General features: G+C 44.0%; 1 protein-coding gene across 1 annotated transcript; it reads right to left on the minus strand.

Moving 5' to 3' along the window:
* Window positions 1-14,714: 14,714 nt before the first annotated feature.
* PTTG1 (PTTG1 regulator of sister chromatid separation, securin) lies at window positions 14,715-19,021 on the minus strand. Its single transcript, XM_058815017.1, has 6 exons — window positions 18,927-19,021; window positions 18,089-18,191; window positions 17,598-17,773; window positions 16,708-16,786; window positions 15,802-15,951; window positions 14,715-14,867 (listed from the first exon to the last, which is right to left on the minus strand). Exons 2-6 carry the CDS (start codon window positions 18,168-18,170, stop codon window positions 14,788-14,790), a joined length of 567 nt encoding a protein of 188 aa, XP_058671000.1. The 5' UTR covers window positions 18,171-18,191; window positions 18,927-19,021; the 3' UTR covers window positions 14,715-14,787.
* Between the last annotated feature and the right edge of the window lie 2 nt (window positions 19,022-19,023).

Genomic DNA, 19,023 nt, shown 5'->3' on the forward strand with positions numbered 1-19,023 from the left:
CTGGTTAATTCTTATATGAAAAAAAAAAAATTCCCATCTCATGATGAATCAGATTAGCCCAAACACTTAATTTGGGTTGTCCAGAAACAAGTGTATTTGTTCCCAAAATGCTTTCTGGAACTTCCAGTTATTTTCTGGCTGCATTTTTAATTTTAAGAGATAGCTACATTTCTATTGTCAATGCCTATTCCACAAGTAACAAACATTCAATTTCTTCTGCTGTAGAATTATCTCACTCTGCTTATCTTTAGGTTCAATTCTCTTGTTTCCATTTTAATCAGATTTTCCAACTCAGTATTTTGTACAACAAACCATTTTCCTTCATGGCAGATAAAAATGATTGCATATTCCTTTTCATTTTTTAAATGAAATTAATGTTATTTTTTTTACCTAGAACTTACTGATTTTTTTTCTGCATTTTTTCACTAAATTGAAGAAAGAATACTTGGCAAAATACACACCCACTAGGCATAAATCACTAAGAGAAAACAACATTTACATTATCAGCCATCTATATACATTACACCTAGTAAAAACACTAGTATCAAAAGTGCATAATGAAAAGTTATTTATTTCCCATTTTTAAAAAGTTCTAGCTGAAAGCAATAATAAAGACTTCTAATACTAGTATTATTTTTAGTAATCACTATACCATTTACTTACAGTATAGAATAGTTTCATTTATACTCAGCCACAATAAGTCACAGCCCTGGAGACAATTTCAGAAAGCTTTATGTATTGAAAAATAGAAACTTTTGTGGGCTCCATATTCTGGCTTTTTATATGTGCTTTGAGATGACAGGATGAAACTTCTGTAGAAGAATGTGGCAGTCTGAAGCACACACTGCGCACATTGACACAACTGCAGTAACAGCTGTACTGACAGTGGCCAGATGTAAGGAACTGGAAAGCCAATTTTCAGTGTGCTAACAAGGGCAATGAGAACTGAGATGCTAAAAGCCCTTGCAACTGCTCAACCTCTACATATTCTTTCTAATTTCAGCAGTAAAATTTTACTGTAAACAAACAAGAAGTGTCACACCAGCTGACTGAGGACAAAGGAAAAGTCCTAACTCCTCAAAGAGCTGTCCCAAACCCAGTGACCCTTCTTTCCTTGGTCAGGATATCTGATAACCAGGGCATGCTGGAGGTGACAGATGTGCTGTCTCCAGCAGGTGGGAACTGGTCAGCTGAACTAATTCCTGATAAATGGAGTGGAAAAGCACAAGCTCAAAATGACTGGTCAATCAGTATGTTTCAGAAATAATCTAAACACCCAAAACAGGAAGATATAAAAAACAACAAACAGGAAAGAGTGGATGACCATTTCTTATTCCTTCCCAATTTACATATTTTTAATAACTCAAGAGTACTGGCAATGTTTCTTCTGTTGAAAGTATGCAGATCCTTACAGAATTTATCACTACATAACTACTAGACTATACTACTAATAGAAAAATGGTTACACTCTGAGTAAGCAGGTAAAAAACAAACAGGCAAACATCAATTAATCACATTTTTATAACCCTCCCATTATTTAAAAAAAAGTAATGTCATCATCACCTAGCAAGGAATTTACTTGGAGAAGCACAGTGCAATAAACAACTGCAAAGCTAGTAATCCATTAGAAGCCAGAGATTTCTTCAAACAGGTTTTTTATATAAACACTTAAAATACAATAAGTTGCTGCATTTATATTGTAACTGTACTGTAGTTACTGAAAATGAAGTGTTCTAAAGAGCAAACCAACCCTTCAATACCTGCGTGGTTGCAATAATACACTGAAATAAAGGAGTTTAACATCAGAATAATGGAAGAGCTCGAGCAGAGTGGAGCTGCCCTCAGCTCAGAGGCACCTGCCAGAGTGAGAGCAGCGAGCTGTGCCCTTGTTAAGGGACCTCAGCCCTGCTCCACTGCCATGGGACGGCTCAGCCCAGGGGCTGTGAGCTCTGCTGCCAGACCCCAAACCAGGCCGTGACCCATTGTGCCTAGAACACGAAAAACCGGGAGCTGGTTTCTGGAAGCTTCCAGGGACTGCCTGCAGGTGCAGCTGGCTCCTTTTGGGGCACGAGAAATGGCCCAGGATTTTTGTTTCGTTTGCATCCATTAGCAAAGGCTGAGGAATGCTCCCCTAGAGCCAACCTGTGGGCACCTGGTGATTTCCTCTGGGATACACTCACCTCCTGTTCAAAATTTTACATCTTGCTCCCTGAACTCATCAGACCTCATTTTAAAGAAAATAATTTAGGTATTATTTAGATTCAACATGATCACATCCAGAATATTTAGGCAAGTATGTTGTCTACAACTAATGATTCGATGAACAACTTAAGATCACCAGGACCTGGATACCCAGTGTATATTAAAGGTTTAAAAACAGCTTTGAATCAATTTTTTCAGGCTTCTCCTTGACACATCCCCCATGACCATCCCAGGCAGTCACTGATATATTTGAAACCTCTGTCTTGCAAAGGAGTCCCCCCTGGAACCCCGGGCCCTTGTCCTGCTGGCAATCCTCAAACTCCCTCTCCCAAAGAACTCCAGGCCCTGCTCACCCAACAACAGTTTGAAGTCCCGACCCCAAAGCACATTTAGCTCAAGCCCAGGTATTTGAAAAGCTGCAGGTGAGAGAGCAGCTGGATTTGCCCATGAAATTGGGGGATAGATTCAGCAATGATAAAATCTATTTCAATAATGAAAACTGGTGTTCATCCTCTCTTTTGGGAAAAGATGGATAATGTGTTCATTTTGACTGATAAAAAGACATGTTAAAAAGACCAGAATATTTTATCAAATTAATTCACATTTCCATCACCATTCCCCACAGAAAAACATTAATTCCAACATTCTCCTAGATGAAGATGAAATGCAACCAAAGCTATGGCAATTAGTATTTTTAATCCTCTAGCCAAAAGGAAGAAATCATCAGAAAAAAGTTATTTGGTTAAATCTGGAATAATTTTTAAATTATTTTCTAAAAATAAAATACACACATTTGAGATACATTACATAATATATTTTGGCCTAAAACAAAAAATTCTTCTTCTTTTGCCATTATTATTTATGCATGTGAGAAATTTTAAAAATGCAAATAGGGTTTTTTTTAGGAAAAAAAATGAAAGTTTAATTCTCAAAATTCTAAAATAAATTTACTTTTTGATTATTTACCCAAGACTATTTTCTGCCCTCAGGTGAGCTTTGTAAATAATTTCAGCTCAGTCAAAACTGCATTTTTCAGTAAGCAAAGTAATCAGAAAAATGAAAGAGCAACTGCCTGTGTCTAATCACTCTAGTGAAGGGAGGGGAGCTGCCTTATCCTGCAAACTCCAGAAACCCTTCCCTGCACCCGCCCAACAGGGAATTTGTTGGAAATTCCACCACAGAAGAGCAGAGATTTTTCCATCCCTTTCTTCCATGCTGCAAAGCAAATTTAGATGCTTTAGATAAGCCAGAGGCACATACAAAAATAAAAATTAACCATTTAAAAAAAGTAAAGAATTGGTGTGAAAGAAAACCCAGGACAGTTAGTCAAACTCTTCTGTTACAACCAAACATTTTAGTTTCTAAATCAGTAGCATTTGATGAAAAGAAAAAAATACATATATCAATTTACTCACATCCTCTCCCGGTTTAAAGAGTTGTTATTAAGTGGTTTAAGATAGAAAGTTAAAAGAAAAAAATTAATACATATAAATCATAATTCCAGAAAAATATTAATGCACATAATGATACCACAACCCCTTATTTCTGAATGCCACTGCATTTGCAATAACGTCACAACAGCATTAGAAGGACAAGAGAAAAAATTCCTACGTGGTGAAGAGAAGCACTAGAAAATATGCAGATTCCCTGACACAACAGTATTTAAAAGTCATTCAAAATTCCTCATTGCTTTAGCATAAATATAACTCAAAATTACTTCAAAGACATGATATTCATTATGTTGCATTTACAGAATGTAAACCCATCAAAGCCGACAGAACTGTCCTTGTCCAAAACTGGAGGAACTGAGGAAGAAGTTGACATTTTGATTCAATCTTTAATGTGCAAATTACCTTTCACATATACAAAGTGTACTGGCACTCAGGCAGAAGACAAACATGTAATAAATCAGCTTACATTTTTTTTCGGCTCTTACAGTGGAATTCCCAAAATTCATTTTATTTTATCTTTTTCCCACTCTTCAGCTTTTTCTCTTCCATTTTTCTTCCTCCTCTTCAATCAGCACGTTTGCATTTCTCGTTTTCTATTTTACACTTTGTTGTCTCCAATGGAAAGGCAGACAGACGGACAGAGAGCAGGGACAGAGGCACGGCCAGCCCAAGGCAACCTCCTCGGACTCCCATGCTCTGCAGGATCTGATTCTCTCTCAAAAACATTTTAACTTTATAAAGGGAAGGGAATCAAAACTGATTTGCATATGGGTTCATTCCATCTCTGCAGCTCACATGTTCGCAGCTCTGGAAAGTCCCTCTCTGATTCCCGGGCTGATAAGGAGCCAGGAAGGTAACGCAGCCCAGCAGAGGTGAGACCTGCTTTGCTGACCTTGCACGAGGGGCACACTGAAGCACTCCATCCACCGTGCTCACAGGGCTCAGCTGGGACATCTGGGTGCTGTTTATCCTTTGGGTTTCAAGGCTCAGAGCATGCAGCAGAGTTGAGGACTGGAGTCAGAGAAACCCCCGCTCCTGAGCAGGAGGAAGCTCTGGTCAGGCGCTCGATACTTCGGCTTCCTGTCTGTACACTACGCGGTCTCATCTGGGGAAATCCTGAAAACATTATCAGATGCCTGATAAGCTCTTTAGCTTTCAAGTACATAGTGATTCAGTTTCGGTCAAAGCCTCATTTGAATACAGTTTTAAAGTCTAAATAAAAAGTGAGACCCTAAAGGAGAAGACATTAGACTTGCAGCCTAACATCTGTGCATCCAAAACAATGTGGCTGATGTTTGATACCAGCATAAACAAATCTGTATTTCCATATCTGCACCAAGATGGTCAGAGCATGTGTTCAGGTTATTAAAAAGGAGTGGAATGAGTTGTCTGGCTAATTAACACTTTTATTTATCCACAAACATAGCAGAAGCAGCAGTACATATTCCTTGCTCCATTCCAACGTTGTTTACCATTGACGTGAGGCAGATTGTTTCTGAGAGAAAAAAGTTGCTTAAAACTCCAATGCCTGCCCCTCCCATGGGCTTTTCTGGAAAAGCTGGCCAGTGACAAGACTTGTTTTGTTCCATATAGACTCCTATTTGCCTAGTATGAAACAGATTTTTTCCAAACCCTGTTAACAGACTCAGAACAGGTTGACAGCATTTAACCCTGTGGATTTAGCCCTGGAAGAGTAAACATCCAGCACCTCCAACACTTTCCAGTTCAGATGGGTATTTTGTGAGGACTCCCCCACAGGAAACCACACCCTCTCCACTAGTTGTCTTCATCCCATCCAGGCCAGGGGACCTTTCTAGGATACAATCCAGGAGGTTCCCCTTCACACACAACTTCTGGAGACAAAGAAATGGACTCCATCTATGAGCCTGGAAGCAGCTAGGAGAATTTTCCCATGTACTGCATGTCTGCAAGCAGAGAGAGCTCAGCAGCACAGAAAACCTGTATCAAACTCTCTCCCTGACAGAAAACCTGTACCAAACACTCTCCATGACAGAAAACCTGCACCAAACACTCTCCATGACAGAAAACCTGCACCAAACACTCTCCATGACACTCTGATGTTCTCTGCTGCACTTGCCCCAAGGGTTACCACAAAGGCATGCACATGTATTTACCAGCTACCTTGGAGAAGACGAAAACTTGAAATATATTTATTGTTAATAACCACATTCCTCTGAGTGAGTACAGAAGTTCAGGCTGTCCATACTCAAGGTAGAAATATCTTTTGTTTCACCCCAAGATCTGGTTTACAGATCTTCAACCAGGCTAATACACAGGTTACAATCCACTAGAGCAGAGGTTTCAGACACAAAACCACTCAACATTTTAAAATCCGCATCAAAACATAGAGAGATCCCAAAAGAATGTAAAACTGGGATTTTGCTTTTCAGCAGCATGAGAGATCTGATGGGCTAAAAAATACCATTTTCTGAACTCTCAGATGCTGCCCAGGGTCACAATTGTGCACAGAGAAGCCAATATCATCCTTATCAATAAGGATGTTTAAATTGATTTGAATGAGTTATTGCACAGGAAGAGAGGAACAGTGAAATCTCAGGCTGGGATTCATCTGTGTTTGCAGTGCTCACTCATACAACTTTGAAAATGCCTCCTCACTCTAGTCTTGGATTTAAAAACTTCTTTGTAAAAGACACTGAAGTAAATGAATACATTCCCTGCTGAGCAGGATGTCCTTGCAGGTTCTTTACATAAAGATAATTCAGGTTTCCTGTGTCCCAAAAGGAGGGTGTCATTGTGTGCATGTGTCACAGCTGGATAACCTCAAGCACAGAGCAGCTGAACAGAACCCAAGTCCCTTGGTGAGAGCAGCACTTTCCTCAGCCCTTGGCACATCCTCCAAGCAAAAGCAGGAAAGTGAACAGTAAAGCCAAAACATTTACAGAGGCCTTTAGAGGGCAAGGATGACAGGACAGGTTCTTCACTTCACCTGTGAAGCAAATGCAGGGGCCAACAGGGGGCAAGGAAAAGAAAGTCAGTACAGAGTGGAAGGGACTGGCAGTATGTTGTGCACTGCTCCTGACAGCTGACATCAGTCAGGACCATTTATTATCATCTCAGCATCTCATCTGGAAAGTTTTGAAATTAATTTCTTGTTTGACAAGAAGTCTAGATCTCAGCCTAATTGAGTGGCTGGAATCTCTTGAGGCAATATTGTGTTAAACCAAACAAGGTAACACTACAGCCCTGAGTGCAGCACTCTCAGAAACACATGCATGGTGATGCAGTGCATTTTAAGGACACTAAATTACAGCCCAGGTGCCAGAGCACCTGATAATTCCAGCTTCTCTGCTCTCTTTACTGCTGCTCACTGTGTTCCTTATCAAGAGAAGAAGCTGCCTTCCTTCTTTCACTGAGGGACAAGGTCCTCCCAGAAGGGAGGATCTCTCCCAGGGTAGTTAAAATCTTTACAGAAGAATAAAACATGCAGGTATCAGAGATAAATCATGTCCTGTATATAAAATATCTTCCACAAAAATACAGCCTTCAGAAAGCAGAGTAGACATACAGTCATTTCATGCATGATTTCATAAATCTTTCATCCCTGCTTAGAGTATTTCTTTGTGACTGGCAGTGAAGTATGAGTTATGAATTCCAACAGGAGCTGGAGCTTAGTCCCATTGAAAAATATGGCAAAATCCTCATTACTTTTGAAGAAACTGGAATTTCTCCTTCAATACTCTTAAAAGCAACTTTCACTTTGTTTCTCCTGAGAGGTTAGTGCTGTGTGTCTTTTGCTATACAGAGCCTTTTACACATACATATATTATTCTTTACTTTTGTGCATCTACTTGTCTCGTTTCTTTAAGCTGAATTGACTTACAAATTTTATGAGCTCTCCCTCTGATTTCTGTCTCATTGCTTTAACACCCAATACATTGAAGAGAGCTTGAGCTGACAGAGAAACTGAGGAAATACTTTATAAATCATGCACCTTTCATGGAGCACTTGGCACATTTACAAAGGCTGTGGTCATATCACAAGCCAGGTAGGATTTGATTAGCCATTTCACCACCCACTGTGACAGGCACATAAATTAGGACACCGTGCTCCTACCTCTTATGCAAGCATTGAAGAGCTGTCAGGCATGCCTGGGTAGCAGAGAGGAGAGGGAATGGCAGAAATGGCTCTTCTGGGTGCTCCTGATCCCCTGTGCAGCCTCCAGAAGCCAGAGCTCACAAAAGAGGGAGGAACATGCCAAGACAGGAGAGCTGCAGCACCCTCCATGAGATGTTTTTCTAAACTGGGAAATGTTCCCAGTAGGAAATGCCTGCAGAGATTCATACAGAGGCATTAACCTTCCCCCTAGAGCCTGCTTGTGTACACGAGTGCATGTACATGCACATATTTCTTATCCTAAGAGAAGATTTTTGCTCCACAGTGGCAACAGAGGGCTGGGTGTTGCCAGAACAGCCCACAGCCCCTGCAGCTTTGCCCTGTGTCCCCCATGACAGCCAGATTGCTTGTCCCCATGCCTTAAAACCTGCCAGAGTTGTTCTACTCAGGTTTGTCATTCCCTTAATTATTTTCCTGTGACTGGCTTTACATCTGTGAAAACAAGAGTCTGAGAGCAAGTGCAACACAGCCAGACCTCACAGAAACCACAGCGCACCCAGAGATCTGCTCCCACACCTGCACCCTGGCCCCTGTCTCCTCTCATGCCTCCCTCCCTGGGACAAGTCCTGGGGTCTCCTGCACCCTGCCCTTGAGACAAACAGTGCCCCCTGAGATGAATGCAGCATTTCAACAGGTAAAGTATTCCCCTGTCAGCCAGCTCAAGGGAAAAGAAAATGATGCAAAGCAGCACCAGGCAGCCCAGCACAACTTCTCTCACAAGGTTCAGAAACAGCTTCACTTTGCAGCCAGAAGTCAGAAAACAGGAAGGTTTCAAGTGAGCTACTAAGGCAGGAAGTGAGTCAGCCCTGAGCAGGAGGGACAGCAAACAGCACCCCCTGCCACCACAGCCAGCCCAACCCCTTCAGCACAGCCAGGCAGGCACAGCCAGGGAGGCAGGCACCAGAACCAGGAGGAGCAGCCTGAGGGCAGAACACATCAGCAGGACAGGAACAGAGAGGAAAAGAGACTCCTGTTCTCCAGCCACAGCCCAAAGGAGGGAAGGTTTTATCCATCCAGAGGACTGTCTGCTAACCAGCCTTCCTTCTCCTGGCAGCCCTAACCCCCAAGCCACCAGCCCATCCCCTCCCAAGGCCTCCCGTGCAGCCCTGCTCAGGAGCAGTTACAGGAGTCCTCCAGAACAGCTCAGCTCTGAGTGGGATTGCAAGTCCCCTTGAGCATCAGAAATCTGAATCCTGGCCTCTCACACACTCATTTAGGTACTTTCTGTTGGAAATAGAAACACCAACACTTCCTCCTCAGCTGCCATCCCACTCTGCCTGCGTTTCACACGAGACAAAATTGCTCTGGAAATGGTCCCATCAGCCTCCTCAGGATAAGGAGGCCAAGGAGCATCTTAGCTTAGGGGTGGAGAGCTCTCTAGCTGCTTGCCTAGAAACAGATGTTCATCAGAAAATTCACCTGCAGCAAACAGAAGAACCATGAGCCACCAGTGCCACCCCAGCTTGGCAGCATATTATGGCAGCAGTTCTGAGGATCCGCATGTTGGGGATAGGGACAAAAGAGGCCCCAGTCTTTTTCTGGGTGAACCTCCAGGCACAAAAATCACATCCAAAAATAGAACTCAGGTAGGAAAGTCACACAGGCAGAGTTAAAATGAAACTCTATATACTGGACAGCATTCCCCATCACATAAAAATGTAGCACTCCTGGATGCAGTGCCTGGAACAACATTTGGGCCTTAAGCCTGGACAGTCACACAAGCACTGAAACCCTCCATGGATAACAAATCCCCACCAACTTTTGCAGGTTCCAAAAGTGGGTAGAATACTTAAAGAATTAGCTGTTCCACAGGTGATGCATGTTGTTCCTATGTATTGTCCTCTGTTTCAAACATGTTGTTGAAGATATTAGGAGGACAAATGATGTTTTACTCTGTACTAATCAGAAAATTAGAATGCTAATCCCAACTGAAAAAAAAAAAAAAAAAACCTGGAGAAGAACAGACAGAATTGGCTGAGTTCCAGCACTAGAAAAGGCCCTTGCCTGTCTGCTTTTCCTGATAATATTCTGTAAAGCATCAAATTACTGTAGCAAAATTCTTAAGAATCACAGCATGGTCACACAACACCATGTGGGGGAGCCAAGACACAACTGAAGAATAAGATGAGCTTCCTCAAAGCAACTAGATCTCAAGGCAAAGCATTTCCAGATCCTTCCTAGCTTCCAAAGAAACTCAGACTAAGGCATGGGAAGCTATGCACAGAAAAAAAAGCACTTCAGGGGAAAGTTTTTAATCCTTGAAAGAAGCTAAGAACTTGTTATCTGAACAAAATAAGGCTGGAGCAAGACTGGGTAGAAGGTAAAAAGCAAAATCCAGAACCTAGTTGCAACTTGCAAGTTTTGAATAACTTCCAGTGCAATAATCATTCCTAGAAAAGTGCTGTGCTGTTGGAATACATTTTTCCACAGGAATGTTCCCACTCATTTTCATTTTGGCTTTTTTTTTCCTCACATGTGCTTTGAGAGGTCAGCACACTCTTGGAACCAGGAGGCATTGCATTTACAAAATGAAGTTTTGTAAACTACTTTACATAGCAAGGTTTTTTAAGTCAGCTTTGGAATTAGAAGTCTTGGTTTCATAAAAGGGGACTCTTAAACTGACAATTTTAAATACCTTAAAAAAATGTATAAGCTCCTTCACAAAATCCAGGAGAACATAATAAGCTCTACTCCCAGCAAAGCAACACACAGCTGCTAAAAACAGCTCTCAAAGGTTGTGTATTATTTAAGAAGGAATATGATGGACAAGGACTATACAACACCTAAACAGCCTCAGGAAGAAGAAGCAAACAGTACAGACAAAACTTTCAAGCTGAGAAGAAGTTCAGAGAAAAGAGCTGTTTGCTACTGGATATGTTTAGGTGAACAGAACTTGATACATTCCCTAAAAATAAGCAGAATTTATCAAAGAGAATCACAACTTATTTCTGCTGCCTGAAGTTTTCACAAGCAGCAGGTACCAGAAACCCAATTGTGGTTAATTGTATTTTTAAAAGTAGATTGCTATCATGCTGAATGAAGTGCAAAATCCTCTGAACTAATAAATCCAGCAGCACCTTGTATTTGATTAAAGAACCTGATGATAGGTGAGTTAAACATGATGTTAATTTATTGATTCTTGAAGCTGGAATGATTTTGGTCACCTGGCCTTACAGAAAACTGAATCCAAATAACAGCTGATTCATGCTTGGTTTTCTCTGCTTTTTGTTCTCATTCCAAAACTGAGTCATAGAGACGTTGAAGAACCTGCTCTGGAAGAACATCCAAAGAAAACACCCCTATTTCAGAACCAGATGTTCCCAGATGGGGACATTCCAGCACAGAGGGTGCCTGTGCCTGCTGCGACCTGCCCTGAGCGCAGCCTGTCGCTGTCACACACGATGGCTCAGCAGCACAGGGAGCCAGCTCTGTGTCCCTGCCCTGAACACAGCCTGTCGCTGTCACACACGATGGCTCAGCAGCACAGGGGCCAGCTCTGTGTCCCTGCCCTGAGCGCAGCCTGTCGCTGTCACACACGATGGCTCAGCAGCACAGGGGCCAGCCCTGTGTGCCTGCCCAGCACAGCTGCCCTGAGCACAGCCTGTCCTGTAGGAGCATCGGGGGTAGAACGGTCGGGACGGACGGAGATGAGAGATCTCTGAAGCCAGGTTATGGAACTTGGGGTTAACTGCAGCCCCTGCTACAGGGCCAGGCTCATACTGGGGCCGTGTCTCAGCCCAGCAGAGAGCAAAGAAGGGGAAGGTTTGCACTGCCCGCCCCGCTGCACTGAGGGACGGCTCCTCTCCTCCTCACCTTCCCCAGGGCACATGCACGCTGCAGCTGGGAAAACACTGTGAAAAGGGAACATCTCCAGTGGGTTTTCCTAAAACCCACTGACATCCAGCAGATGACTATTTACAGAAGAGTAATACAGCATGTTGCTTAGACGTCAGAAGACATTTGAGCAGCAGTGGAGAGAAAAGTAAAGTAACAAACAGGGAAGGGCCCCCTCCGTGGCTGGGCAGCCACCGCCCGGGCCCCGCTCACAGGGAAAGCTCTGCTTTTGAAGGAAGACTCGGGCTTTGCCTTGCGGGAAGACAAGGCTGTGCATCCCGCATGCAGGAGGGCTCTGTGCCTCGCTGGGATCCGTGTTACACACGGACTGTGGTGCCCCCAGAAAGAGACGGCGTGATGCTGCAGCGCCCGCGGCTACCGAGCCCGCCCGGCCCCAGCGTGCCCCCGGTTCCACTGGGCACCGCGGGGCTGTCCCTTGTCCCCGGCCCCAGCGGGGCTCCCCCGTGCCTGTCCCTTGTCCCCGGCCCCAGCGGGGCTCCCCCGTGCCCCCGGTTCCACTGGGCACCGGGGGGCTGTCCCTTGTCCCCGGTCCCTCCGCAGCCGAGGCTCCCCCTCGCGGCTCCGCTCGCAGTCACGGCCGCACAACGCCGCCTGCCGGGGCCTCATCATCCCCTCTGCCACCTCTGGGTCACTCCCTCCTAACAAGAGGAGGAAAAGGCTCCAGGAAAGGGGCAGCAGGACTGCTTAGCTACACGGACCCTGCAGGGACTTCGTGCAGCAATAAACCAGAAATAGCGCGTTCTGGGGCACATTAACCGTTTTAAGAGCTATGAAGTTTTGTGCGGAAGAAGCCATGGGTTTTGTGTGGAAGTTGCAAGATTCACGGCTTTGCTAACCCTTGGGAGACCAACTGCCTCCAGGCTTCTCATTTCTATTTTTAAACAGCGGAAGATAAAAAGTGCCCGGCTCACAGACTGCTCCCCGTAGTCACAGGGTACAGGCACTCTGAATTCCTTCGTGCCCACTCGTATCCTCCATTCCCCATTAATGAGGGGATGAAGCCATCACAGCCACCTACACCGTGTGCAAGGCACCAAAGGCAAGCAGCACCACGGCAGCGATTTCAGGCTGCAGGAGCTCTAACAAGGCTGTTACCATGGTGCCACCCACTGCCAGAACTCTGCACACACGATGGATTGTCTGATGTGCACTGGAGTAACTTCACTGAGCCTGCTAAGAGACTTTTCATTTACATCTCCAAACTCTCCTTACAGAAGTTCAGGTAAAGGCTTCAAGTGACTCTTACAGAGAGAACACAGTTCTTTTGCAGTGATAACCCACTGAAAAGGTCCCTACTCTGTGCATTTCATTACAATCCTGAGCTCCCAATCACATACCCATGAGATCTGTTGAAGACTGCCACCACGCAAGCATTCACTTTCAAAACAGCCATGCATTTACAATCCCCAGTATGTCAGATCTTCACAGGAAGCATAAGCTGATTAAGCAACTGGATCAACCCAAACATTAAAAGCAGTTTTTAGTAAGATCACTGTTGTGGAGGAAAGTGCTTAAAAAGCATTTTGAACTCTCTCAAGTCAGTATTCCTGAAATGCCCCAAGAGAAAATAGAACTTGGTAAGTATCAAGAGCTGTGTGGGTTATAGCAACATTAAAGCAGCTAAGGAAATTGATTTTTTTAGTCACCAGTAGAAGTCAGTGTTAACACCTACCTGAAGCAATACAAAATTCCCAGTACTCCTGTGCTAGCACTTCATGAGCTGACATGGAGTAGGCTTGCAGCTCTGAGGCCATGAGTTTACATTTTCCAAAGAGAAGACAGTGCCTTGTGACTGGGAACTCTTGGAGTCACCAAGAGCAGGAAACTCCACCCACAGATAGAATCTCACCACAGCTTTGTCCCAGGAATGTGCATTTCCCTTTAATCTCAGTCAGAGTTGAAGAGTAAATGAGGAAAATAAAAGCCAGCTGAAACAAGCGAAATTTTCTAATGAATATTTACAAAATTAGGCTTTGTAAAAGCTAAAGTTTCGCCCTGCATTAGCCAGAAATCCTAATGAGAGCAAAAAGCCTGAGTTGTGGTTCACTGTAGCAAACAATTTACTTAATCCTACCACTACCATCTTATTTTCTACACCACAGCAGCACTTATCCCTATGCAGACAGATCACCAATATTGCCAAGCCTGACTCACCCCATCTTTCTGCACATCCATCCCACCAGCCCCACAAATAACAAGTATTTAAGCTCCAACATTAAAGTCTATCAGTACCAAGAGGCCTGTGAATCTGAAATGATTTAATTATCACCTTCATAAACATTATGCAAATAGTTGTCCAGTTTGCTATGAAATTCTACAAGCATGTTTTAAAAAATTTTATGTGCATGTATACACACATGTGGACATGGCCCAAAAAGCTTATTTGACTGTACAAAGAGATCTAGGTTTTTGATCACAGTATTTCAAAGGAACAAAAAAACCAGATCTCATTTGACCCTGATAAACTTCCATAACACAGATGAAGTACTAGTGTTTCTCCCCCAGGGAGGTGTCTATACATACAAAGAGTTACTACCTAAATTCACATTCATGTCATTTCCACACTGTCTCATACCACTGCTCCCTGGGGCCTCACACACCAATGTGCTTTTTTACCTGTGTGCTGCCTACCAAGAGGCCATGTGGTGGCACTGTGTGACCACATTCAGTGCCTCACTGCAGGCACTCTTCAGCAATAAGCATTTACAGGTGTGTAAGAACCCAACACACACCCCCTCAGCCACTGTGAAGAGCAAACGGGTTCAAAGGGCAAATACCAAAATACCAGTTCTAGTGCTTACTTTACACCAGATACACAAATTGGTCAAACCCCTGCATGTTTGGTAGATCAAATTAGGTGGAAATCCTTCTGACCTCACTGCCTGTCACATACACTCCAGCAGGTGCCAGCTCCTAGATGAGGTGACAGCAGTGCATCATAGCCTTGCTTAGGAGCTTACCCAGGTTCTGCTGGTCAGAACCTCCTCCTCAAAGCTCTACTTTGCTACCTACAGCTTGGGCTCACTGAAAAAGGAAAGGTATAACAGTATATAGGTTAAACTAGCCTTTATTAAAATACAGAATTATATTAAATTTGACCTCAAAAAAAACTTCAGAGCACACATTAATCATCATATATTGGAGGTGGCATGTCAATGATCTCATCCAGGGTAGCAAGGAAGTCAGCAGTTGATTGTAGCAAGTCTGAAAGTTAGAAACAAATCAAATCAGTTCCTCAAACTCAGAATGCACACAAACATAAGCTAGCTCCCAGCAGCTCAGCATAAACCTGTTGAATAAGCAAGGGCAATATTGCTGCATTGTATAAACCAATGCCACCTAACTGATCAGTTTGCAATGCACCACAAAAGGTTGCTCAGTGCTTCTCACTGGGTAGAGTTTATTTTCTTCACAGCCACTGGTATGGGCTGTGTTTTGCATTTGTGCTGGAAGTAGTGTTGCTAACTCAGGGATGGTTCAGTTGTGTGAGCACTGCTCAGCAACAGAGTCAAGGCCTTTTCTGCTCCCCACCCCACCAGTGAGGAGGAGACTGGGAGTGCTCAAGCATCTGGAAGGGAGCACAGCCAGAACAGCTGATCCCAAGGGGCCCAAGGATATGTCAGACCATATGGTGCCATGCTCAGCAGACAAAGCTGGGGGAGAAGAGAGACATTTGGAGTTAGGGCACTTGTCTTCCCAAGCCACCACTGCATGTGATGAAGGCATGATGTTGTGAGGACACTGAACACCTGCTTGCTGATGGAAACAGTGAATTCCCTGTCCTGTTTTTCTTAAATGCATGGCTTTTGCTTTAGTTATCAAAACTGCTTTTATCTCAAAGCATGAGTTCTTTCACATTTTCTCTTCTGATTTCTTCCCCATCCCAGAGCAGGGGAGGCAAGTTGTGTGGTGCTTGGTGGCAGCTGGGTTCAGCCACAAGTCAGTGACACCACTGGAGATGATGGCAGTGCTGGCCAGGTACACTGAGCCTGGCTACACACCAGAAGCTGTGTGACATTGGTGCACTGCTCTGGTGGCTCAGACAGCAGCAGCAATTCACTGCTGCAGCCAGCTGGCTTTTTGCCCTGAGCACTGATGAGCATTGTGTGTACTGAAAGTCTGCAAAGCTTCCACTTACTGGATTCCCATGAAATCTCTTCCACCTTCACTGGTGAAGAAGCCATGCTCACACATCTGTCATATGTCCTCTCAAATACCATGAGGGGAACACCACACAGGTCGATATTGCTTAGTTTGTATTCTTCAGGAAGATCAAAACTCTCAAAATCTGTTGAAGAAAGACTGTTAAGTGTGCAGTAGTATGGGAAGCTGCAAAATTTTCTAGACTAAATTAAATAGGAGCCAACCTAAAACACCACAACAGTCTCCTCTTATGGGGTATTTACTTGCAATTACACCTTTCAGCTGTCCATGAAACCTATACACCAACCCTGATGGAAACACTAGGCTGCAAATGGAACTGCTAATGTACAGCAGTTGGTAACTCAGCAAGCAAAGCATGCACATTTCATCAACACAGCAGTCTTGGGGACTGTAGTTTGCACACATGAAGAGGAAAGTTAAGGACACACTTTGAAGGACTGAGAATGAAATGGGCTGGCCTAAGAATAACTTTAGAAGTTTCATCTTCAACTATTATATCCTAGAGCAGTAGGAATCTCTTCAGTTACAATTCTTGGCACACTTTCCTGTATTCCTTTGGATAGTCTATCTATTAGTTATTATCTACTAGTCACTATTTAATGAACTAAGCTAATACCTGGTTATTTGGAGTGTGTTTCCTGTCACCACAATAAGAGACTCAGAATGACCCATCTGAGGCACAGCCATAAGTGTTAGAAATGCCACCTCATTCCTGGCAAAGTACTTCAGAAGCAGCAAGCACCTTTGTGTTTCAGAAAGGGCTCAGGAGAAATGCAATGCTGGCTTGTGTGCCACAGTAGCTTGGACAAATTCTCACAACGATGCCACCACTCATTAAAGCCTTATTGCTAATTTTAATAATTACATCAATAGTTCTTACCTTGAGGATCCAAAGGAAACATATTTTCTATTTCTGGCCAATCTTCTTCAGGCACTGTATGGCAGCTTTCCAATCCAGTCTTTGTTAGGCATAAGAAGAGGAAGTAACATTACTTGAGCTGCTGTAGAATATTTGTAGTGGCTTTCTTGTGCTGTTCAGGTCTACAGCCAAGCACACCTGACATACTTTTCTCAGGCCTAAATTCCAATGCCCTCAATACAAATAAGATGAAGATGGGCAAATGTTTCAGCTGAGCTTATATAGTGCAGTACTCTATGTGGTGGTCAGAGGTGACTGCACTAGAACAGGGAACTCTTAAGGTGTGGATAAGACAAACTCAGACTATTTTCTCTAGAACCATCTACACAGGTGCCCTGCTTTTAGGCAGGATAAAGTAACTTTGCTTCCTAGCAACTCCTATGAGCCCATGTTTTGGATTCATGATGAAAACAGCTCTTTCAGCTATTGCCAAGCAGTGTTTGCCCAGCCCAGGCGTTCTCTGCTCCTCACAACCCCAGCAGTGAGGAGGCTGGGGAGGCACAGCCAGGACAGCTGACCCAGCTGCCCAGAGGGATCTCATATTGAGCATCCATGGCATCTCAGCAAGGAAAATTGGTGGGAAAGCAGGGCTACCACTGCTCGGGGACTGGCAAGGCATTAGTCAACTGGTGACAAGGAATTGGTTTTGGTATTCTTTGAGATTTTTTTATTATTAAATTGCCTTAATCTCAGCCCATTATTTTTCTCACATTCCCCCTTCCAATTCTCACCCCCTATCCCATCAAAGGGGGACTAAGGGAGCACCTGTGTGGTGCTTAATTATATCACAGTTAAATCATAGCAGGTAAATTACAGATTTCCCCTCCTCCCCATAAGTGTGTTGTACTCACTTTGTTCACAGTGCAAGGCTGACTTTTCTGTTTTAGCTTATCCGTCTTGCTTGTGACTCCTTCAGTTTTATTCACATTTCCAAGAGCCTTTCTGACAGAGCAAGATGTGACTGGGGAAGCACTGATTGCTTTTTTAGGAAGTGGAGTGTTAACTTTTCTTTCAGCTAAGACTTTTGCTGGAATGGGGGAGGGGGGGGGGGGGGGGGGGAGAAAAAAAGCAAACATCAGCAACCCTAAAGTTTGCCTAAGTAAGTGCACATGCTGGAAAACTAAGTGTCATGGAAATCATTGTTCACTATCTATAACTCATAAGCCACAATTATGACAAAGCACAGAGTTATCTTCAATTTTATACCAACTGAGCTTGGAAGAATTGATTGGGTGAGTGGATTTATAAATGGGAAACTTTTACCATTAAAAGCAGTGACTAACAAAATGTGATTTATGCCTTTCCCTTAATCCCTTACTGGCTCAGGGCAGCAAATACGCACAAGATCCTGAAGGGAGCTTCAGCTGACTCTTGGGAGCAGGACGGTCACTGTTCTCCTGATCAACAAAGATCAGAGTTGCCATCTTCAGAGTGATAAGGCTACCCTGTAGAGTCCAGAGGAAAAAGGGAAAGCACTTCTTTTGTCATTTGTCTCATCACAACACACTTTCTAAGCAAGCCCCATTAAAAATAGCAGAGCTGTCACATACTGGTCTCTAGACAAGGGAACAAACCCCTACTTCCCACCATTATAGAGCAGGTCAGCTAAAGCCCCTCAGGTGTCAAGGCACTATTAGTGCTCATCGCTGCCATCACACAGGTGAACATGCAATTCCTCATTACAGAGGAATGCAGGAAAACTCAGGACCACAGTTAATCAGGCTGGAAAAGTTCTCTAAATAATCAAGTCCAACCTAAACACCACCATAGCACCGAGTGCCGTATCCAACCTTTCCTTAAACACCTCCAGGGACAGCGACTCCACCACCCCCCGGGCAGCCCGTTCTAATGTGTAACCACCCTTTCTATCAGGAATTCTTCCTAATGGCCAACTCAAAACCCCTCCAGCACAGCGTGATACCATTTATTTTTGTCCTGCTGCCAGCTGTCTGAGAGAAAACAGCGATCTCCACCTGGCTGAATGCGCTTTCAGGTGATTATAGGCAGCGATAAGGCCCCCTGAGCCTCCTCCAGGCTGAGCACGACCCGCCCCTCCTCATCACAGCTGTGCCCTAAACCCTTCCCCAGCTTTACTGCCTTTCTCTGGCCGAAACGCCTTTTCTCCGTACAGCCTGAAGCACAAAGCCCCAGTCCGGCCCTACCCCGAGCCCTCAACTCACCCCAGAAAGCGACAGCACAGGGAAAAGCAGAGCCACAAAGTCCGAACTGCTCTCAAACACCTCAGCGCACCCTGAGGGCCAACGGCGCCGTCTTTTA

This window comes from Ammospiza caudacuta, chromosome 16 (genome assembly GCF_027887145.1).
Source record: "Ammospiza caudacuta isolate bAmmCau1 chromosome 16, bAmmCau1.pri, whole genome shotgun sequence".
NCBI classification, from domain to species: Eukaryota; Metazoa; Chordata; class Aves; order Passeriformes; family Passerellidae; genus Ammospiza; species Ammospiza caudacuta.